Source organism: Cuculus canorus, chromosome 13 (assembly GCF_017976375.1).
Source record: "Cuculus canorus isolate bCucCan1 chromosome 13, bCucCan1.pri, whole genome shotgun sequence".
In the NCBI taxonomy this organism is placed as follows: Eukaryota; Metazoa; Chordata; class Aves; order Cuculiformes; family Cuculidae; genus Cuculus; species Cuculus canorus.
In genome coordinates this window covers 212743-236209 of record NC_071413.1, presented here as the reverse complement: position 1 = coordinate 236209, position 23467 = coordinate 212743, and the positions used below count along the sequence as shown (strand labels likewise).

At 38.8% G+C, this 23467-nt stretch overlaps 1 protein-coding gene and 1 long non-coding RNA gene across 2 annotated transcripts in view; one reads left to right on the top strand and one right to left on the bottom strand.

Moving 5' to 3' along the window:
• The window catches only part of LOC128853524 (uncharacterized), a 114720-nt gene that overhangs the window by 7930 nt on the left and 83323 nt on the right, over positions 1-23467 (top strand). The window lies entirely within an intron of this gene.
• Positions 418-23467, bottom strand: part of NETO2 (neuropilin and tolloid like 2) — a 33511-nt gene continuing 10461 nt past the window's right edge. The window contains exons 2-9 of the mRNA XM_054079107.1: positions 22714-22770; positions 21090-21230; positions 18858-19106; positions 17393-17437; positions 17176-17303; positions 14065-14293; positions 8980-9093; positions 418-6007 (exon numbers count right to left, since the gene is read on the bottom strand). Coding sequence (XP_053935082.1) covers positions 5427-6007; positions 8980-9093; positions 14065-14293; positions 17176-17303; positions 17393-17437; positions 18858-19106; positions 21090-21230; positions 22714-22770 — 1544 coding nt within the window. The 3' untranslated portion in view covers positions 418-5426. The remainder of the gene's footprint in view (positions 6008-8979; positions 9094-14064; positions 14294-17175; positions 17304-17392; positions 17438-18857; positions 19107-21089; positions 21231-22713; positions 22771-23467) is intronic.

The following is a 23467-nucleotide window of genomic DNA, read 5'->3' as shown; positions in this document are numbered from 1 at the left end:
TTACTTTTCAACTCCTCTCCTGTCTCTGCAAATAGCTTTTTTTAATTCTTGTACAGTTTGATGGGCTTTGCCAGCAGAACTGAAAGGAAGCTTAAGTTCTGGATTCCCATGTTATTCACAGTAGTTAATAAAGATAAGTGTTATGAACAAACTGCGTGTCATAACCAGGGGCAAACCAAACCAAATCTGTGTTTAGCAGAAGTAGTTTTTCAGAGAAGATGATATGATGAACACTGTCAGCTCCTACCCTTCAGAAAGCATGATTCAGATTCCAAAATAGCAAATTATTTTGATTTTTGAGGTGTGTATCTCGTAGGTACCTATTATTTGGGTTATGATAATAATTTATTTTTTCTTGAACAGAATTTGACATACATTTTTAATTGGTTTCTCTAGTATAAAAGCTATTACCATTAATTACGTGATGGTGATGGAAAGACATACAAAGACATCAAGTTCTTACTTTGTTTCTCCCTGGGCCTGGCTTTGGCTCTGTAAGAACATAGTTATAGAAACTAAGCTGTTTTATCTGGTATATGCTAGATTATCTTTGCGAGCTAGATAAGAGGGAATGAGTTGACAATTCACGAATGCCTGGTGTTGGTGTTGAACTATGAAACAGATGGAAAAGAGATTTTTGTTAAGCTGATTCTGTAAATGGAGTGTAGCAAAGGAATTTGAACTTGAAAGTAAACTTGCAGTTCCATGGTGACACAGAACCACATATTAGCACATACTGACGAGATTTATTTGTGTATTTATAGGGCGGATTTACCCTATGCAAAGATGGTTCTTGGAAACCACAGAGACAGAACTCTTAGATTTTGTTTTGGTGAGCAACCGTAGGTGTCGTACATAATCTTTGAAATAAGGACATGCAAAAGTAAATGGGTTTGAGTGAGTTTTACTGTGAACAGGTACATAGAGACTGACCATACACGAAGATCAAACTCTAGGTATATTTCAGTATATCTGTATGAATGAAGTTGTTCCATTCCAAGCAGTAATTTACTTTTGTCTTCTCTAGTATAGCTGCCAAGATTTTTTCTCATTACTTTTGCTGCTGGTAGCCTTTTAGATAAAGGATTATATTTAAATAGTTTAGAAACCTAAATGTTGTTAGGATCATTGATATAAGAATCTTATTTAAGCACTAATCAATTTGAAAAGAAGACAAGCCTTCTTTTCCTCATTTAGCAGATGTGCTGCTAATGCACCTCTGTACCAGGTAAAAAACAAAACAAAATGTATTTTAATGACTTAAATTCTTTTAACTGCACACAGGACAAGCACCTTGTCTTGTAAGTCAATGACAACATTTCTTTGTATTGGTTTAGTCAAAATAGTCAGCACTTCTTATACCAATCTAATTTGTATGCCCTATGAGGGTCATCTTGTCTACAGCAGATGAGAGAATCTTATGTATTTTTAAATAGAAATCAGTATTTCTACGACTGCTGAAAGTCAGTAACAGTGTTAAGTCTGAGTCTCCTGCACCACTGTCACGGTACTTGTAAATGCAGACATCTCCTTACAGAAAGCTCAAGAATCATGGTTCTTATTCCTTTTTAGTGTTGTTGGCTATAGGTTTACTTCTACAACTTTTACCTACAACAAACCCTCTTCATTTTAGATAGTTTGGTGTCTGAGCTGCTATAATAAAAGGTAAAAATTAATTATAAATACAAAATATAGTTAATGCTGTTGGTCTTTTCCTGGTCAATGTCTGTCCAGGGAACATATCTTTGCTTATGAGCCCTCAGTGTGAACAGAGGGTATGTGATACTGGTACAATTGAGTGCAAAATCAGAATACTCCTAAAAATGTATGGATTTAAGGTGGAGATAGTGGAAACAGGCCAACAGTGCTTATATTCTGCAAGAATATAAAAGCTGTTGGGTTTTGCTCATACAAAAAAAAGGTTTAAAGACCACAACATCAACTCTACCTGCTTGAGACCAAAACCAGTACTGGATTCTTCTGCTGAAAATAGCAGCTTTCTGCACTCTTGAGTGATACCGAGCAGTCATTTTTCCTCTGTGGTGAAGGGAATTTGATTATACTGGCAGTGAAATTCTGACTCTGATAGTTACTGCTTATTTCTCAAAGCACAACTAAGTAACTGAGCTCAACAGTTCAATGAGATGTATAGACAAGTAATTTTTTAAACACACTGTGTACAAGTTTTCCTTTTGGAGTTTTTAGGTTCAATGCGAATTTCACCTTTCTTTGAATAACACGATCACTGATATTTCATTTTCCTGCCCATACTGTTTATAGAAGTGTATAGACCTCATTATTCCTTTGGGTTTCTCTCACAGATCTGTTGAAATGTAAAGCTATTGCCACAGTAAGGATTGGGTCTGCTACTACAGAACTATGGAAAAGCTTGGAAAAGCTCCCACCAGGAGGTTTTGCTCTGTGCTGGGCATCAGGAGCAGGTGCTAACTAGCCAGCAGTATCTTGTCTTTATTTATCCTAACGACAAACAACTAGATTAGACGGCAGGGAAGGGGGAGGAGTGATGTTTGTAGAGCTGGGCATGGGGATACTGTGAGAAGTTACGGGCAGAATCATGGAATCACTAGGTTGGAAAGGACCCACTGGATCATCGAGTCCAACCATTCCTAACAATCTCTAAATCATGCCCCTCAGCACCTCATCCACCCATCCTTTAAACACCTCCAGTGAAGGTGACTCAACCACCTCCCTGGGGAGCCTGTTCCAGTGCCCAATGACCCTTTCCCTGAAAAATTTTTTCCTGATGTCAAGCCTGAACCTCTCCTGGCGGAGCTTGAGGCCATAGACATGACTGGCTGTGGGACCTCAGCTACATGCTCTGGGGTAGCCAAAAAGCAGCTGTGTTCTGACCACATCATCAGAAAGCTACAACAGAGACTGAAATGTTGATAATCCAGGCCATTTGAGAACTTCAATTGAGCTCTTCCTCTTTTCTCCACAGACTTGGGCTCGGCAGGCTTGCTATTTGTTTTACTATTACAGGTTTATTGTTCAAAGACAACATAACTTAGGAAAGCATAGAGGTAATGTTCTCTTTCTCATATGAACAGCTATACCTTAAAAAGAAAACAGTCACGCAAACCTAGAACTTAAGAGTTATATGGATAAAACTGACCTGTGTAAGACTACATATTACTTGTTGAAAGAACCTGAACTTACAGACTGTCACAAGTAACATTCTGTATCATATAGATCATGGTTACTGAAATCAATGAGAAGTAACTCACATCTGTCAAGGAATGTTTTAATTAAATATTAAAAAATTTTCAAGTCAAAATTAAGTTTTTTAACACTTCTGCAGGAAGTACATCTAAAAGTAATGCTCATTTTCATTCTTTCAAACTGAAAGACATTCTGGGACCAGCACAAAACCTCACACCAGGATACAGCTTAGGGGGTCTGATCCATGACTTTGTGTTGGAAGTTCTTTCTGGACATCAGACAGGGTTGATTTTGAGATTGGGAAGTGCTGAAGATACCAATTCCCATCTCTGTTTTCTTTGTTCCTCCTTAAACTTCTTGCATTCTAAGCATTTGTAAAAAAACCAAAAAAAATGTTTTTTCCCTGTCATTCTAATGACAATCTGTAATTACAGCTGCTGTTCATCTCTGATTTGAAAGAAGACTAGAGAAGAACATTTAGACTAGAGCTTAGGAAGAATTTCTTCGCCATGAGAGTGGTGAGACACTGGAACAGGTTGCCAAGGGAAGTTGTGGATGCCCCATCCCCGGAGGTGTTCAACGCCAGGCTGAATGGGGCCTTGGGCAGCCTGATCTAGTGGGATGTGTCCCTGCCCATGGCAGGGGGGTTGGAGTTAGATGACCTTTAAGGTCCCTTCGAACCCTAACTATTCTATGATTCTAAAAGATTTTTCAGTTGCTAGAGTCATATATTAAGCTTTTTTGTTTTCGATACTACAGTCAGCAAAACAAACACTATGGGTTTGCAGACATTTGTAGATAAAGGGTGTGCCCGGTGCAAGCTGGCAGAGCATCCAGAGTGAAAGGTTTTCCGTAAACAACATATCAGAATAAAAACAAATAGACCAGGGAATAAAATGTAGGCTAGCGTATTAAGTATTCCTGGCAAATTGTGATGCACGCAGCAGCTACTGCATGCTACCCAGAGCTGCTAACAGGGACGCTGAAACAAGTCTGCTGTACAGGGGCTAGATTTTGATTTAATAAATAGTCTGTACAGTATCAAACTATATAAAAAGTTTAAAAACCACAATGAGAATTATTATATTTAAAAAATTGTTTATATTGTAAAAATTTTAAAACTGGGTCCAAACCACCATTAAAAAAGGTATGAAATTTGCAATTTTGCAAGTGGAAACAAGGGGCATATGAAGGGGTTCTATAAGGGGTTCTATAAGGGGTAATAAGAGTTGATTTGTGATTTCTCTCTGTTCCCAGTACCTTTGTACACCTGGTAACAGCAGTCCTCAGAGCAGTTATCTTAGGCAAGTAGGACATGAGATAGAAGTATCGTCACTGATTTCAGTAGGGAAGCTTGACCGCACTAAGGAGTAAAAGGCTATTTTTAGAGACAAATGTACAGTACAGCTTATTTATGTAAATGCTTCAAAAATGCAGGGACAAAACTGTTTTGTAACTGCAGAGCTGTGAAATCAGTAAGCCATATGGATCTATTATATATGGCAGAACTTTATAAAATCCTAAATCTCCTTGAAAGAAAACTGTTGTAAAAGTCTGCATCCAGAATAACATAAGGACTGAATTTTTAACCAAAAGCTGCAAAGACTATATATTACCAAATGTACTAAAATTAATATAACTCAGTATTTTAAAAGGCAGTAATCCCTTTCACTTATTTCTCACAAAGCGCAGAGTAAGGAACTGATCATTAAAGGCAATATAAATGGTAGGCAAGATGAAACAGATGGCTGTAACATAATTCTTGAGTCTTAACTGGCACTTAACACTAACTCTACTTTCAGCTTGACAAATACAGTAAGATACCTATGTTGAGATACACCTGGTGCACTTCACTACTTTTATTTATGTAACCGAAGTATTAAAATTGTCTTGAAAAAGAGTCATCTAAAGAGGAGAAAATGATATGCGGAAAAGAACAATGGTCATTGTTATCAGTGTTCAGTAATTAGTAGTTGTTGTTTTTTTTTTCCATGTCTTTAACTTAGAACTTCCATGCAATGTCACTGTCTTACACCTCCACTGGATAGGAGGCTTCGGAAGATGGGAGGAAATCCACCATTTTTCAACAAGAATTAGTTACAAAGACTTTGTTTTTTTAAAGGAAGTATAATAAGCTAAAAGTGTGTGCATCTCACACGCTGCTTATGATACACTTTTAATATATACACTGTCACTGTACACAAGCATCCTGTATATACACTGATACTACTGCCCCTAGGAAATCAAAAGTCAATAGATAGTGCACCTTGTGCTGTATCTTCTCTCCCTCTGACATAGATTTCACATGGAATCTCCTCCATCACCCTGTCTTCTATAACTTGCTCGGGGCAGTCATGCACTTGTTTGAAAGTGTAACTGCTTTTCTTGAATGTACTATTAAATGTTTTCATTGGCTGAGGCTGTGCAAAATCATTGTGGAAGGGAAGTTCCATGGAGCTGACGTTTGTCCTGCTTTGTTTTATGTTAGAGGTTTGGGAGCCACAGTGATGGTCATGAATGCATCTGGAAGCTGTGGAAGGGCGTCTCATTTTCTGGTAGTTTTCAAGTTCTTCTGATAAATCTGCCAAGTCTGCAGAAATTTCTTTGTCCCTTAGTGAAAATAGTTCATAATGTGGAGGATCGAATACTTCCTGGAAACCAGTTTTATTGAAAGCAGTCTTGCAAGCCATAACCTTTTTGCGAGGTTGCTTTACTTGTACTAGGATTGAAATGATGAGAAGAACTAAAACTATCCCCGACGTAATGCCAATGATTGTTCCATGAGTTTTGGTGATTTGTTCAAACAATCCGTTTTTTTTCTTTTCTGCAAATTAAAAATGAGGATTATGATAAAGCTTTCATTACTTTTCCACACTATTGTTCATTTATTAAACCAAAGCCAGCTGCATTGTGATTGCCAGGTAAGTGCCATGTTCATGAAGTGACCTAACAGCAGTGGAGACCAGATGCGCACTTTGATGGGATTTATCATACTGGATCTGTGCATTTGCTTAGTAAGTCTAATTCCCTGTCTGCAAAAGCGGCTGCCCCAGGATAATGCCGTGGCAGGTGGAACTTGTGGCTGGTGCATGCTGGCTAGCTGGGATGTGGCTTCAATCCTGAACCTATACTGATCAATTCATTTCCCCAAATCCATTAATTGAATAGGCTTAAATTAACCTTAAAAAGGTTAAATACAGCTACAGTTGATGCTTCTCTCAAAGTTTGCTCCTGCTGATAACAGTCCTGTTGATGACAGTAGAACAAAACCTAGATTTAAAACTATCTAGTTCTTCTTTAACGGTAAAATATTATCATAGCAATGATATAAGAGTGACTGTACTGTTTGTTCTCATGCCTCTGGGAAAGTTAATGACTGTCCGTTGGGTAGGTCTGTTATACCTGTTTCAACACAGGGAGCTTTAGCATCGATACAGTCCAGTTTTAACAGTCCAGTAATCTAGTGAGTTGGAAAAAAAAAGGGGGGGGGAACCAACAAACCCAAATCATATGGCGCTTTTGGCTCATACTTCGTATGAAAACACACAAGATGGCAGCATCGGAACAAGACAGTTTTCCATACTTGGAATTCTTATTAGAAGATTATTTTTTTCCAGTTGGATTTCCTGTTCTGTTTATGTGCTTGTCCTAGGGGCCTAAAAGAATTCTACATTGAGACTCTTCAACATCTGCTACTGAGATAAAAGCATTTAAGGCTATGTAGAAGAAAATGTAATCGCCTAAATGTTGCATATCACATTCAGATATCTGTCTCTTGGCACCTGGATCCCCGTGTTGTGCACCTCAGTACTCTACATACAGTGCATGGAAAGGGTGATGTACCATCATACACTACTTGAAACAATCCATACCCTAAAAAGAGACTCCCAAGGAACCTAAGCCTGAAACGCAGTTCTACTTCTGAGCCTGGACCTTCTACTCTTGAGTAACATCTGTACCTTTAATGGGAAGGATGTCTCCTCTTGTCCTGCCTAGCTCAGATCTCCATGTTACCATACTCATGAATTTCAGTGCTATGGCAGTTCTCGCATCTGCATCTAGGTTTCCCAATTCTTGGAAGATATTCTAATAAAAAAAAGTGTTATGGAAAAGGCAGTTTCTTAAATGAAATTGCACACAGCTGACTTTTCTGTCAATATTTGTACCACTGGGCTTAGGCATAAGGTGGGTCACAGTATGCTCACACCTAGGTAGCTAAATGGTTGTCTGCAGGAACTGAACACAACCGTGAGATGCTTTCTTTTTAAGGATGGATATTGCTGATTTTGTTACATGAGTCTCGCTTCAGTCTGCCTTAACTGTAATGTGGATCCAGGCTTCATCTGTCTCTTAATTATCTGCTGTGCAAGCATTAAATCAGAAATTAAATTGTATCCAACATAAAGTATGGTAAATTATTCTGTACCAGACAGAGCAATTTACAAACACTGGGAAAGACACTTCTTCATATTGCGGTATGATTTTCATGGAATTATTTTTTAAAATACTGCAGTACACAAGTGAAGTGTCAATTCTAGGGAAGATTTCTACAAAGCAGCTGGTAAAGAGATCTAGAAATTGCACTTAAGAGGGAATGCTGAATATTGTCAGAGCTAAGCATCATTTAGAGGAAGCTAAATTTTACATTGAAAACTTGGGAGTTATGGATCCATTTTGTTAACTGGAGAGTTTTCATAACATACCTTACATTAGAGTATTTCAGTGGTGTAAATTTTCTGCTTGCCCAAAATGCAACGTCAGAGTAGTTTTTTTAATATTTACTTACTAAAAAATTTAAGCAGGATTTGTGTACTGAAACCCCATTTTATTTCAAGATTTTCCATCAAGAAGATTTTGACCTTTCCTGCAGGGCTACTTCCTCTTTGAAATGCAATACATATTTAGATCTTTCTGGAGCTTTGTGTTCAGCCCTATTTATGCCATTCAATTTGTCAAAAAAATCCAAGCTAAAGTTTGTGGTTTTATTATTTTCTTTTAGCAAGAAAAATTGTTGACCTCAAATTGGTTTTGTTCCAACTCTGAAAATTCAGATACTGTTGAAGCACGGGTGAACATATTTGTGCTTTAACAGAATAACAGTTTCCTCAAATCATAAGAATTTAAAAAAAAAAATTGTACTGAAACAAGTCTTTACTGTAGTTGTGATGGTTTAAACACACTCCCCTGCCTCATGTTCTAGAAGCAGTGATTGACATCTGTCTGTTTTCTGTAAGGGATGACTTCTTGCTTCCAAGCAATTCCTCCGTCCTCCCACGCATTCTCGCGCTACATGCAGCGGCATTTACTCTGAGATAGTTTGTGATTAACAACTTAAAACTACTGTTTTAAAACTGTGTTTGTCTTTGAAGATTGTTGCTTCTATTTGACCCACAAGAAAGGCTTTTCCTACCTGAAGACTTGTGTGTCTTTTTTCCAGCTCCATGTTTTTTCTCTAAAAGGTACAGTACCTGTCCCTTTGATCCTGATGTAATTTAAATTTTAGAAATGGATAGGATGCAAACTGGCAAATACTAACTTCTATTTCCTAATAAGCTGACATCCTTTTAAAATACAAGGTATATGCTCAAAAGGAAGAAATTTAATTCTAAAGCAGTCAGATCAATATTCAGGATGCTTATGTGACTTCTGAGTTCAAATAAAAAATTTGGAACATCCTCCTGAGATTAGCAAAATAGCTGCCTTCAGCATATTTCCAGGAAAAAGGCATTTCATTACTTTCTTGAGAGGCAAACTGACCAGCCTAGTCATAAAGGCTTTGCTTCACACTATATTCACCTCTGCAGTGATTTTCATCCCAAGGGTATGCACAGTTTTGAATGCCATTGCAGACTAAAGAATTATTGATGCACATGTTGCTATGGCAGAAGTAAGTGTTGCCTGAGCAGGGCGCTGTGGGAGAGAAGAGAAAGAAAACATTAGGAATTGTCAGTAATCGATGCACTGCAGGAAAACTAGTCCTGTTACTTTTTTAACGTGCGTATCTTTATCTCTCTTTCAAACAGAGTCACTTTTGTTGCACATCACTAGTTCTGAGATGATTTATTCTCTTCGTGTGGTTGCTTTCAGATGTATGATATCAATGCTACACAAAATTCTTACTTTATCTGCTCTACAGCAGATACAGACAGTCACATAGCACAGATAATGGAAGACAGCTTTAATACTTATCTTTAAAAACTTAATACTTAAAAATCGCATGCTCACCATCAATTATATACTTATTCAATCTGCTCTGCATCTGCTGTGTAGATGTTGTGAAGCAGTTCCTGACCATCTGCATTTTAGAGCCTGTTAATATCTTAAAGCAAATCAGATCTCAGCTTGTGGAAGACTGTTTCAGTAACTGCAAGAGATTTCAGTAACTGGAGGCATCCAAGTCATTCCTGCTCGTGAATCAGAGGTCCTAGATCCTCCTATTAGAGCTAATGCAGGGATTGAGAGAGTACAGTTTCGCTTTTTATCTATCTGTCTATATATAGTCAGAAATTTGAAGAAATAAATTGACTAGAAAGTTGCCCTGAAGACTTTATGTTTCTGTGAATGTTTATTAAAGCTCCTTGGCATTACAAACATATATGAAAAAACAGTTATAATTCTTTTCAGGATGTTGTACGATATACACAGGGAATTCCTTATGGATTCAGGGCACTGGACAAGAAATTTATTTTCCCTTTGTCTGTCTCAGTAATATATTTTTATGACAGAAATGTCTGTTATTAGTGGAGTCAGTTATATATTAAACAGCAAAGATGTGTTATAGACATTCCACTATTTGTCTTCATAGAAAGAATTTATTCTTGAGCAGTCTGGATTCTGAAACGTAATGGAAAACTCTACGGCAAAGGAGGGTGACTAGTCCTGAACACAGGGTTTCTCACTTATTTCTTCTCTTAGGCTTCAGAGTCTCACTCGGTGACAAAAGGAGGAGCTATGCCTAAGAGAGGAGAAAATTCAAGCCTTTAATTCTGAATTTGCATTCCCTACATCTAATATACACTGTTTTCTCATTTCTTACTTCACTGAATTTTGTTAACCTGTGCCCATGGGTTTTAAGTTTTTTTCTATTAGATTCCTGTTATTGCTTAACCCCTGGCAACCTGGCAAGAAGTTCCCTAGAAGCAGCTTGTGCTTTAGTTGTAGCGTAAGTGCTGCACTGCTTTAACATAACACACAACATATTTTGAGAGAGTTTATATAATTTCAGTGTTTAAAAATGTCACAGTAGCTATGACATGTATCTTCCTCACTCAACTGCACAGGGAGCGTACAGGTATGAGGCTGGGAAAACCAAAGCCTACTGGGAGTTGAAGGTGATGAGGGACATGAAGGAGAGCAAGACGGGCTTCTTCAAGTGTACCAGCAACAAAAGAAAGACCAAGGAAAATATGGGTCTACTACCAAATGGGACAGCGTGGAGCTTCCAACGATGCCTGGGAAACTGATAAAACAAATAATCCTGGAAGCCATTTCCAAACGTATTTGGGATAAGAACTCAATGTAGTCAGCAGGGATTCGTGATGAGGAAATCATGCTTGACCAACACATTTGCCTTCTACAATGAAATTAGTAGCTTAGATGAGGAGACAGCAGTCAATGTTGTATATCCTCACTTAGCAAGGCTTTCAAAACTGTATCCCCTAATATACCTGTAGAGAAACCAATGATAAACAGACTACATAGGAAGACAGCAAAGTGGACTGACAACTGACTGAAGTGCCAGGCTCCCAGGGTTATGATGAGAGGCACAACATCCATCTGGAGACCCCCTCACTAGTGGGGTTCCAGGGTTGAGAGTGGGGCTGATGCTGTTTAACCTCTTTATCCATGACCTGGATGCTAGGACAGGCTGCGCCCTCAGCAGGTTTGCAGATGGTACAAAACCGGGAGTAGTGGCTGACAGACCTGACGCTTTTCCTGTCATCTGGGACAGGCTGGAGAAATGGGTTGACAGGAAACTCATAAAGTTTGACAAAGCAAAATGCAAGGTCCTGCAGTTGCAGAGGAGTAACTCCACATGTGTGTGCAGGCTGAGGGCCAGCCAGCTGGAAAATAGCTCTATAGACAAACACTTGGAAGTCCTGGTGGAGAAAGAGTGGAACGTGAGGCAGCAATGCACCCTTGCAACAAAAATAGCCAGCAGCATCCTGAGCTGCATTAGGAAGAGCATTGCCACCAGGTCAAGGGAGGTATCTTCCCCTCGGCTCAGCACAGGTCAGACTAGATCCAGAGTGCTATGCTCAGTGTTGTCACCACTACGGGAGAGGTGTGTTGGGGACCCAGGGAAATGGGGAGAAAAGACCTGGGTAGTTTTTCCTTCCGAATTTGAAAGAAAGATTGTGTAAGCCTTATAAAGGATAAAAAGGATCATTGTGTAAGCAGAATAGCTTAAAAAGGCTGGGTATGCAATAGGCTACAATAGCTACTAAAGTATTTCTGACTGAGATAAAGGAGGATCTGAAATGCACGTCCAGAGTGGCTGTCATGCATCCATTGGATTCTGCTGGATCTGTATAGAGTTTTAGTTTGTTTGGATGCACAGAGGAAGAATTATGATGTATGACACATTCCCTTTATTTCCCTGAACAGGGGATTTTTGTCATGCTTCTGTATTTTCAAATGATGCATTTTGCTGCTTCTCCATCTGCCAGCACAGCCCTGTTCCATATTCCTGTGTAGTCTCTTTAACTTTTTCTGGGGGGTGGCTTTTATTCACGAGTTCCTAAAGATGAGGCAAATGGACTTAAAGTTCCTTTTGTTTGTTATTCAGGAGTACTAAGTCTAAAAGTCACAGTGACTGATCAGTTGCAGTCTGGGACTTCAAGGACAGAGCAGGACCCTTCTCATAACAGCTTCCTAGGGATGGTGCAATGTTCACGGTGTTCTCTGGAGCCAGCATTATTCATGTATCGAACCAAGCCAGAAATCAAATACATTGATTTTTAGCATTGTTCGTAGCTGAATTACTCAGTCAAATTTGCAAGCAGCACTAGGCATGTGTTAGGTGACTCATGCACAATCAGTGCATTTATGTAAATCTTTTTGGAAATATTGATTGTTTTCAAGGTTGGCTTCATATAATCACAAATCATTAGTAAGGCAGAAGAGAAAAATAGCTAAATGATCTGAAAGTAAGATAAGCTCGCATTCACTTTTTTCAGTTAGAAAAATTGCTTATCACTGGATTATTTAAAAATACATGAAACGTTTTTCAGGCATGTACTTCTCAATTACCCTATCCAAGAAACAAGGTACCTCAAGTTCTAAAATAAGCAACAATAACCACATACCTTTGCAGATTTTCTTCTGCCAATGACTTTTGAGTAGTCTTTGAATCGTAACTTTGGGAAGTTATCTAGCTTTAGGAGTAGTTACTGTTGCACTCAAAAAAACCCACAAAACTTCCCTCCCCAATCAAAACCAACAAAAAAAGCCACTCCAATATTTATAATATAAAGTGGTAATTTTCCTGGCAAATTTTATGGCATTTTCTAGATTGACAGCTGAATAACTTGCACTATCGCTAATATTAGTAATTGTACTGAAATAAAAGCTACTGGAACAGCAGTAATAAATTTTGCCAAGTTGTTCTTAAAATTGACATTCTGAAATTTCAGCATACTGAAATTCAGAAGATCTGAATTTTATTCAATGGCTGATGCAGGTTAAACAATAGACAAGTTTGAAAGATGCAGTTGTTTGCTTACTTTGTGTACATGGTAGTAACGATAAGCTATTTCTCTTCCAAGTCTCTGTTACTTTCTGTAAAGTAATCTTTATAAAGTAACTTTCTTCCTGTGCTAAACCTTACTGCTTTATGGAACAGCAAATAAAAACTACTTGTTAGCTGTAGCTTGAACATTTTGGCAAGATGGTGACCAGGATCCCTTTCAGGACTGACTGCAGACATGTTTCTTCTGTCAATAAAGTTACTTCTTCGACAGCAAATCTGTAGTATTTTTCTTCAAGCAGAACTTTTTGAAAACCATTAGCACAGGCATTATTTCCTGAAGTGGCAGGTAAGTTTTATTGAGATTTCCTCATTTATCTTGTATCTGCTCTGCGGTTCTAAACTTATGTTGTTTTAGCAATGAAGATGATGCTTACTTTCAAGTTCTGCCATGTGGACAATGTTGTCCTTTGTAAAATTGTGAGGCAACAAAATTCCATTAAGTTCAGAGAGAAAGCACTTAGCAAAAAATCTCACAAAAAGCATGCTTTGGAGAAATGTTGAATCCAAACAGAACCCCAGACCTCATTTACAGCTCTGCTTTTAATATAGCCTCCTTAGAGAAACTTAGATTTAAGTGCTTATCCACGGTTGCACCTCAGGACTGAGCTTTGCTAAAAGGGCGTGTGTGGGATGGTTTAGTCACATGCAGCTGAGAAGGAGGCAGCAGCTGAGGTGTAGCTGGAGTGGAAGTAGTGCCAGGGCCAAGGCTGAGGGTACAGCTGTGGATAGGAAGAAGATCCAGACTTGGAAGGGTCACACATGTTTTCTAGCCATCTGAATATCCAGTGTGGCAGGGAACTGGAACATGGGGGCTAGCAGCAGAGCCCACTTCAGTCCCGTTGCTGTCTTTATTATGTCAGTTTGTGCTCATTTGTAGGACTTTTTGTGAGAAGGACATAGCCAGCAGCTGTATTATTACTGAATTCAAATGAAAAATAAAACTTCCAAGAATAGAGGAAAGCCATTCTTCAGGAACTATGCTTGTAACTGTAATAAAGACAGTATTTAATTTACCTGCTAGCATGCGAAGGAAACAGAAACAGCCTTTTTCGTGCATTCCTGCTGCATAATATACAGCTGACCTGGACTACCCAGCAACCTAGAGAATAGGCACTTTAAAATCTACTTACGATCCACAAATGAAGTGAACAGCATTCTGAATCTGCTTAGCCTACTGCCTTCATCTGCCCACATCCGCACCACACCTGTGCCAGTCTGCAGTGTGACATCATTTGCTACTGTGCTGCAAAACTTTGCCTTCAGGTTTTCAATGGAACTACTTCCATCATATACAGCAACAAAGTTTCTTTTGCATTCATTTGAATGCTCCATTTGATAGTCGAGAAATCGCAAATAAATCTGTTAAAAAAGATAAATTACTGTTTCTATGAAAAGTTATACAGAGAAGGCCATTTCCTTTCTTAGCAAATCGTGAATCATGTATCATAGTAATGTTTAATAATGAACAGTGTTTTGTCCCGTACACATGTAACTCGCAATTCACAACACTTTTAAACTTACATATTCTTACTAAATGTCAGTGTGGAGCATTACTTGAAATTTGTCTTAAGTACCTGCTTCACTTCTCCCCCCCCAAAAAAACCCAATCTGTACTTAATAATTTACTCTGATACATTTCTATTTGGAAAAAAAGCAACACGCTCAGTGAAGAAAGCCCTGAGCAGCTCTGTGAAATGTGCAGCCTGTTACTCCAGAAGAGATAGAAGAAACTCATTAATGTGCTGTAAGAGTTTTAATGGTATTTGATTGGTCTTTTTAATTCATAAAACCAATGTTAAAATATAAGGGAAGTAGTTGAGAAAACTCAAAAAAAAAGTTTAGAAAAGCTCTGAAGTAGAATAAGGAAATTAAAGTTGGTTGCTTCAGAATAAAAGCTAATTACTGAGCCATTGCTATGTTACAGAAGACATAAACCACAAAGTCAGGAGTAATCTGAATAAAAGTGGTAGCAGGAGAAAAGTAAGGTGGCTATCTAGGAGGACTTAATAACTTCAAGCCAATCTTAACCCCTCCAAAAGCAGAAATCTAATCCAAGAACAGGCAGTGTATCCATTCGAACATACACATCAGCGAAATGAAAAAAACAAGATGGCACTTGAGGAGTAAGCAAAAGTTTACTTTGCTGGAGCAGGAAACTTGCTCAAGTTGTAATTCAGTTAGATTTATATGAAAGGATCATGGGGCTTTTTTGTCTCTTCAGTGGTTGCACTGAGATTCTCCAAGTTCCAGTAACTAAGTCACCTCGGCACACTGCGCAGCCCTTCTCTAAACTTCAGAAATCCCCAGACCACCATTAGTTTGACAGAGAAGGAATCTCTTTGTGTGGAGGCTGCAGTGTACTCTGCGGGAAAAGAAGCGCTCCTCATCTCTGTGAAGGCAGCAGCGTGCTCCTCAGATAAGCCTGGCTCTACAGGCAGGTCTGTTGAGCAGAGTTCACACTTTCCTCTCCTCCATCTGCCTAATGACAGGAGCCTCACACTCTGGTTCAGTTCAGGAAGCAGGGAATACCAAGCGCTCTACTGCTGTATTATGTATTTTTCTGCCTTTCTGCCGTTTCTCGCTTTAGCATTCACTACTGCCAAAGCCTTCACTAAACCAAAACCAACCAACTTTGTGTGTGGAAAAAAACCCACCCTCCCGCCCCACTTCTCAGGCTGTGCTGAAACATGGGAGAGCATGGGAAGAGACAGGTGACACCCATGCTTGCACACCGTGGCTCCTCCTTCCTGGCGTTTTCCAGAGGCAGGTTGCTAGCACTGTCTCCCCATGCACATGCTGTGAAAAGCCACAGCCTGTGCCCTATCATCTCGCTGTTTTGTGGTTTTCAGAGTGTGTATGTGTATATGTATTGTTATTTCCTGCTGACTTCGTTAGGTTTACTGCCAGAAATTCTCAGAACCTGTCTTCCCTTGGTGTCTCATCTCACAAACATGCTCGTATTTGGGCTGAGAGATGGTATTTTCATTTGATGATTGACTTAATCTATCTGCTGTGGAATTACAATGGAAGCTACAAATAAATCAGCGCACTTTTAGCAGAAGTATTTTGTGTATGAAAACAAAGGAATAATTCCATTAAAGGAGCTCATCTCTGCAGAAGCTCCCTGTGGTGTGTTAGGCATGTAAATAGAGCAGGTCCTCACTCTCAGATTATATTGATTATTCTGGTAATCTTCTGAAATCTGGAGGTAATCTATTAAATATCTGTTACGCAGATTTAAAAAATCCTTTCATTACTGAAGTTGTGTCAGTTTTAAACCCTCATTTTTGTTACAAAATCAAATTGAGGAAATAAACAATATCCATGCTTATTTTTCTCAAGAGATGCACCATATCAGATCTAATGGATTTTACCATCATAATTCTGCCAGAACTGAAGCTTGTGAAACCACTGCCAGAACTCTTAAGAATTATTTTTCTGTAATGTTTTAACTCAATAATTTAGGATGATGATCTAATCTCAGGACTGACCCAACTGTAACTCTGCCTTCCAGCAGCATTCAATAATTTATTAAAATGCTTAAGCATAAGACCTGGTGCACTCAAGTGGCAACAGAGAGAAAATGGTTTTATTATTGTTTCTGGAAGAACTGCTGCTATTACTTAGACTGGTACAGGGCTCCTGGGAGTTGAGCCACTTCCTCACAGGCTCAAATATATTAGTGGAGTTTTAGTTTCCTTCTTGTCTTGTGCTCTTATTACCATCTTTGAGTTTGCTGGTTTACAACTAATGTGGAAGGTGGGGAAACAAGGCTGGCTATTAAAGTATTGGGAATGTGTAAGAAGGCAGAGTAGGTTTGTCATCTTAGCAGCTACTGCTCAACATAATTTTTTAACTTTTATGTACATGCAAACACTGGGATGTGCTTTAACACACACAGAAGCAAAGCCACATGTGTGTGCTACATGGAGAAAAATATATATTCTTCAGCATAGCTCATAAATAATTAACTAGCATATGATTCTGAAACGTGTAACTGCTGGGGTTTTTTTAAGCAGGTTGTGGCTATTGTATTTGGGAATCATGAACAGGATTTTATCAACAGCTGTGGACTTGCTGTATGAGTTTAATTTCAGAAACAATCCTCTATCTGGATTTCCTAAGCTCCTGATATGTGATTCACTTCAGTTAGATGCTATGTAAATCACAGCTAGTGACTATCGCCTGTTACCAATGACTTGGAAACCCATTCTGTGCTGAATGATATGAATAAAACCCACCTTAGCATTTGGAGTAGCTTTAATTGTCCATATGCAGTCAACTGCCTGTCCCGGTTTTGTTTTTCCTTCTTGTTCTACTTGACTGGAACGTACTATTCCGTCAGCTCCTGAGAGCTCAAACTGGCAGTCTAGGGAAAAGATATACCTTGCTGTCAAATGCAGGATGATATTAATTTAAAACTTCATGTATAAAAAACTTGTTACTGTGATACTAGACCTGGAATGGGATTTAAAATGCCTCCTAGGTAAGTGAAGTCAGGATCTGTAATAGAAAGAAGTCATGAATCACAGGGGCTGTCAATGCTTGAGAATCACTTCAAGGTTTAGTATAATCTGAAGATTATGTCCATTTTTTATTATGTCACAATACAATTTGCCAGGAAGTTTATTGAACCAATTGGAAGGTACAGAGACAAATTCTTTTTAGATTATAACATTATTCCACAAAGATTGAGCTCATCTGAATAAGGTAATTCTATGCTGGCAGCTCAGATTTCCAGCATAACACCAAAAATTACTATTCAGTATTTTGTTCCTGCCTTACATTCTGAATTTACCTGTGCCAGTTTTCACTGAAATCACTGGAGCTTTACTAAGGTGGAGGGGATCTTTATGTGTGCATCATTTCTGTCAGACTTCTGTCTGTCTAGTTCTGAACAATTTGAAATGGAGTAATTTAGTAAAATACATTAACACTTTGAAGTCACTAACTGCCATTTATAAAGAATAGAAAGAAGAACAGATCAATGGTAAAAATGCTTTTTCTATCAGCAGTAATATATACTCATGTGTAGTGTTCTCACATGCTCTGGGGTAAAGACCAGCTGGGTAAAGATGGCATTAAGAAGTTATGCCTGTGTATACATTTCCAGTCGTAGTGGAGCTGAGATTTGTATATTGTCTTTTGTCCCCAAGGACAATAAATCACTGATAACTACCCATATAGTGTCTATGAAGCGCAGCAGCCAAGCAGTGCACGAGGACATCAGGTCAAATTTTCTTGTAAAAAGAATGCCCTGCCAGTTCTAAGTGGCCCCACAGAGCAGATGTACTTTCAGTCTGTCTGAAGGCACTGTTTGCAGATTATTCTCTCCTTCAGACCCTGTAAATTACACAGTACTTTTGGCAAAGAACAATTCTGTTGCCGGAGCCTGTGGTTTGAGCAAATCTGGTTACACTGAGAGCTGGTGCCTGTATTATATAGGTATTTCCTCTGGCTCTTTGGAATGGAGATTAAAATATTTTGCCTCTGTCTGGAGGTGCTATTGTAGATTTGCTTCAGGTGTTTCTGTCATAGTGCCTTATATTCTTAATAGAAAGACTGCTGGAAGTGCCAGCTATTTGTCTGTGAAAATGCTCTTTCCATTACAACCACTGGTGAAACTGGTACAAGTAAAGAGTAACGCAGAGGGAAGCTGCTAAAGCCTTCAGCATGAACAAGATCAACTGACTTCTTCATTAGCAAACTACAGACCTGTTAGTTCCTTCAGTAAGCTTTCCAAAGTGATTTCAGTCGAGCATGCTGTGGGTTTAGCAGGAGCAAGGCTGTCACTATCGCGTTGTCTCTTTGCCATCATAAGCACTTGATGAAATAGAGCTCTAGATGGCCAGCACAAACACATCCACAAAGTTCAATGGGAGCAGATAGCCATTAACTCGGTCAGAATTTTAGGTGTCTTTACCTGGTATAAACGAGTACTTTGCTTGAAATCCCTTTCCTTCCAGCTCCTCATCAGAAGTAAACTTGATCCACATAAATCTCCCTGTTGATCTAATTAATGCAGGACTTTTCAGACCACAGTAGCGATTAATGAGAGGGGAGAAACCAAAAGGTCCGTCTCGAACCTCCAGATGATCAAACCGACATTCAAATGAGGGTTCTATATAATAAGGTTCATCAAAGGTCAACTCAATTCTTTGCCGTGGAGCAGCTACATAGAAAAAATCAAGGAAAAGATTAAGTGAAGATCTACATAAAAACCATAAGAAGACATGAAATAATGAAGAGACAGGCCTCTAAGACAGCAAGATAAAAAAGCGACTGGAAACTTCCCAGAATACATCTGGCAGTCTTCTACAAAACCTCAGATACACTGTAATAAAAATCCAAAAGATGATTGTGCAGAAGATACTTTATTATGGAATGTATGGATTTTTTTTTTTGCTTGCTGATCTTTACTGTTGAAAATTCAGCGATGATACAACTGTAATGCAGCACATTTAACAGATAGTAACATATATGCAAAGGTATTCAATCAAGGTTTAAATTTAAGATATAAATTAAAACTAGTACTCCCTGAAAGCAAAGTACATAAAAAAATGGAAAAAACATTGAGGGATGCAGAAAAGAATGGAAAAGATCCAAAAAGCTACTTGCTGGTGTATTTCCTAAACGGTAAGCCCAAACAACTTTAAGATCCTTTGGCAAGACACGTCTTTCATTGGAATGTTCTGAGAAGTGTAAATGCTTCATATGCTTCATAGTAAGAACATGCAGGTGCCTGCAGATGTTGGCAAGTCTGAACCAGCGACAGTCCAACGTCAGGGTTTGGATCAGACCCCTAATCCTGACAAGCTGCAGCTACAGCTGCTTTGTGACCAGACTTCCACATCTGTATTTTGGAACCCTGACCTTATATTGCAGGCATAGCTTTAGTATTTCTCCTTCTTGTCATCTATTGAACTATGTGAACTTTCAGATACTAACAGGTATTGGGAATGACAGCATCAGAGAACCACAGGCTGTCTGCTGCTTCTGAGTGCAGAGAGGACTTAACACGTATGTCTCCAGCACTCTGTTGAGACCTCATGCACAAGTCAGACACATTTATAGCTGTTTCACATTACAGCAGTGGTCTGCAGGAGAGAGCCCGCCTTGGCTAGAAACGGTGCAGGACCTCGGTCTCACTCAAGCGCACACAATGTTTTTGTGCAAGGACTGTGAGGACCGAGGCCTGGAAATGCATTCCATGCCCCAAGGGCACTGCCTTGCACAAGGGAGATCCAGCAGTGGATCTGGTGTGTCTGAATACTGAAGCAGGACAGGGTATCTGCTCTCTCGTGCCTTCCCAGGCAGGGAAGATGCGGAACTTCAGATGTGCATTATACAAGCAAAAGTGAGGGCATCTACGAACCAGAGCGATACTGTACAAATAAAAACTCACTGGAATGTATTACTTCGAATATTTCAGTTAACTGATATGAATCTGATGATTAAGCTGACAGATGTTTTTAGCTGACTTCAGTGGGTTTTGGGTGCATTCAAATAGGAGGAAAAAATAATTAGTGTATTCCAAGTCTTGCAGCCTTTATCCAAGATATTCTCATTGGAGTGTAGTTTTATTCTACTTAATGAAATTTTTTTTGTTCTCATCACATTATTTCAATAGTGACCTCAGCTGTGCTAATAGATCTCCATGTTTTTAGTACAGTGCTAATGCAGTCAGATGTGCCATTTTTATTAGTAAAGGACAGCATAAAGATTTTTCCTTCTGAGGCAGACTTAAGAGTAACACAGCATGGTCTGGTAAATGTGAAGCTGGGCTTCAACCATCTTTTGCAGTTTATCATCAGCAATAGTGCGAGTGACATTAACATAACAAACTACAATATTTATCTCAATAGTTCTGTGCCTTCCTAGGTTAAAGTATATCTGATGCTGCTTTTCCTGGCTATGAGGGTATGTCTTACTCTGCATAGCTAATTCCCAAATGTTTGCATTTTCTATCAACTTTTTATTATTACTTCAGTGAGCAAATTTAAGCTGCTTGTTCAAGCAAAAGAATACAGAATTGATTATATTACCAAGATGGCTATACAATAGTGGACTGTACAGTAAAATGACAGTTTTAACTGTTCAAGGTTATCCGTCTAACAGCAAGATTACAACAGCGAAATAGAAATACAGCGTGTACCTTCTAAGATATAGATGCACTCCTGGTTTGGTGGGTACATGTTAGGGTAGTTTGGCGAAGCAAAATGTCCTCCGTTACTGGTCCGTACCCAGTTGTCACACTGGGTAGGAGGAATGCGATTTACTCCAATATTTTGCCCACCTTAAGTGAAAAAAAAAGCAATCAAATAAATTTCTCATGCAAGCGTGCAAATTTGATTTTGCAAGAGTAAACCACTGACATTAGACATATCCTATAAAATAAGTAATTTATTTTAGTTGAAAATCCTCTTCTTTACCACACGTTACTACCTATCCAGAAAAATTTTACATTTAATTTAGCGATGTGGTATATCCTAAAGATATCAGTTTTTGAGTATCAAATATCTCCAGAACTCTTCGGAAGGGAATACAGGGAAGTAATTTTTTTTTACCCAAAACCAGTTTAGATTTGTTGATGCTCTTCTTCCTAAGCCAAATAGTCACAGCAGCTGCCAATACAGCAGCATTGTTTTATGGCTTACGTCTTCTCCATTACTATGAGAATATAATTCAAAATGTTTGTTAGCTTTTGCTATTTTTGTCCCTGATGCCAGAGTTTATTCAATTACATGGCTCTTGGGTTGAACATGTATTTACAACAATTTGTTGGAATACAGAATGCACATAAGACAATGTGTTATACCATTTAAATATACTAAATACAGCAATGGTAGTTAATACAATTCATAGGGATAGGTAGATTACACTGGTAGCTGTGGCTCTTATTTCAGATCGCTCCTCTCCTGCCTGAACAGGAAAACACGACCTCTAACTGAGACTGCAGTTTACTAAGCCAGTGCACCATAATGGAGCATTCATAGGAGCTCTGGTAGTTTGGATTTCCTTATCCAAGGAGAAAGGAGCTGGGAATAGTACGATCTGTCTGACATTCTTCGGAAGTAACTTTGGCCCTTTTCCTTGGTATCAGCAGAACTGGAGAGAGTAAGACACAGGATGTGTAGTTTCTGCTATGTTTTGCCTGAATCTCACAGGGTGCTCTCATGATGGCGTTTATGCAGTTTCTCTTTGCAGACCGTTGAGAGGGAGTTCATACTGATACAACTTGTAGCTGCCTCTAGGAAATTACACCACTTCCACTGTTATCTTGGCAGCTTTTTGATTTATGTGGGTGAAAACTTAGTCTCTTCTGCAGAAATTGTTCAAGGAAATTCTGTAGGTGTCAGTTCAAGGAATTCTTCTCTCCTAAGTGTGGGTTAATCCCACATATGAGAAAATAAGGTTCGTGAATCTGATGCCTTCCCCACTCAGCAGGCTTCAAAACTGTTTGTGGGTGGACTATTTGAAAAGCTTGTTGTCAGATATAGAAAACATGAATTTCTGTGGTTTTTTTCCCCCATCTCTAAGGTCTAAACCGATAGAACTTTAAGTGGGTTAGTGAACTTCCATGTTCTTTGTGAGTGGATGGCTTTGTTCATTAGAAAAAAATGCAGTAAACAGGGGGAAAATAGGAAATTCTGAGATTCATGCTGGTAATTCAAGAGTTATTAATACCTGAATGTAAATACTTTCTTTCACTTATATTGCTTAATTCAAAATTATAAAACTTATTTTTTTTAAAGAAAATCATCAAACCAAAATCATACCTTGTGTCTTCTGTGCAACGGCAATCCCTTCCACTACGAGGACGGTTACTAGCAACACTGACGAGAGAAGTTGGACAGGAAAAACATCATTAGTTCATCATTATAGACAAATTTCTGTAGTTTCAATCCATGCAAATCCTAGAGTCACTGACCAAAACAATGGAGAACATACAAAAATGCATTATTCATTTATGTGCTTTCTTAACATCTCCACTCCAGGAAACCAGAGCAGTCTAAGTGCACTGTTGGTTCTCCTTCCAAGCTCCTTATGAAACCATCTATGAGAACAGCAGTGTGTTGTTTGAGGGGACGATAAGAATATTTTCTAGAGCATTTGATAAAACTGCATGGTATCCATCTTCTATATAACCTCTGTATCCTGAAATGAAATGTTTCACTGCTATATCGAACCATATTTATCATAAAACTCCACTTGCATAATGTATACAAAAGACTTCTTCAGCTTCTAATAAATTTATCTAGACCATAGGAGACATGGCAGTCTTATCCTGACAGGGATTTCAGGAGCACTGCAGGACTGTGCTTGCAAGACTGTTTGTTGGGGTGCTGCCACAGCAAGCAGATACAGATTCTAAGGATGTGCTTGGAGCTGTGTTAGGATGTACGCTGTTGCAGGCACACTGGTTTCCTGGAGTGTCGTGTTAGTCTCAGCTTCTGGTACTTTGCTGTTTATTTCTACATTTGAACTGACTAAATATTGGACCTGTTTCTAGTTTCTATTACACTCTTTCCT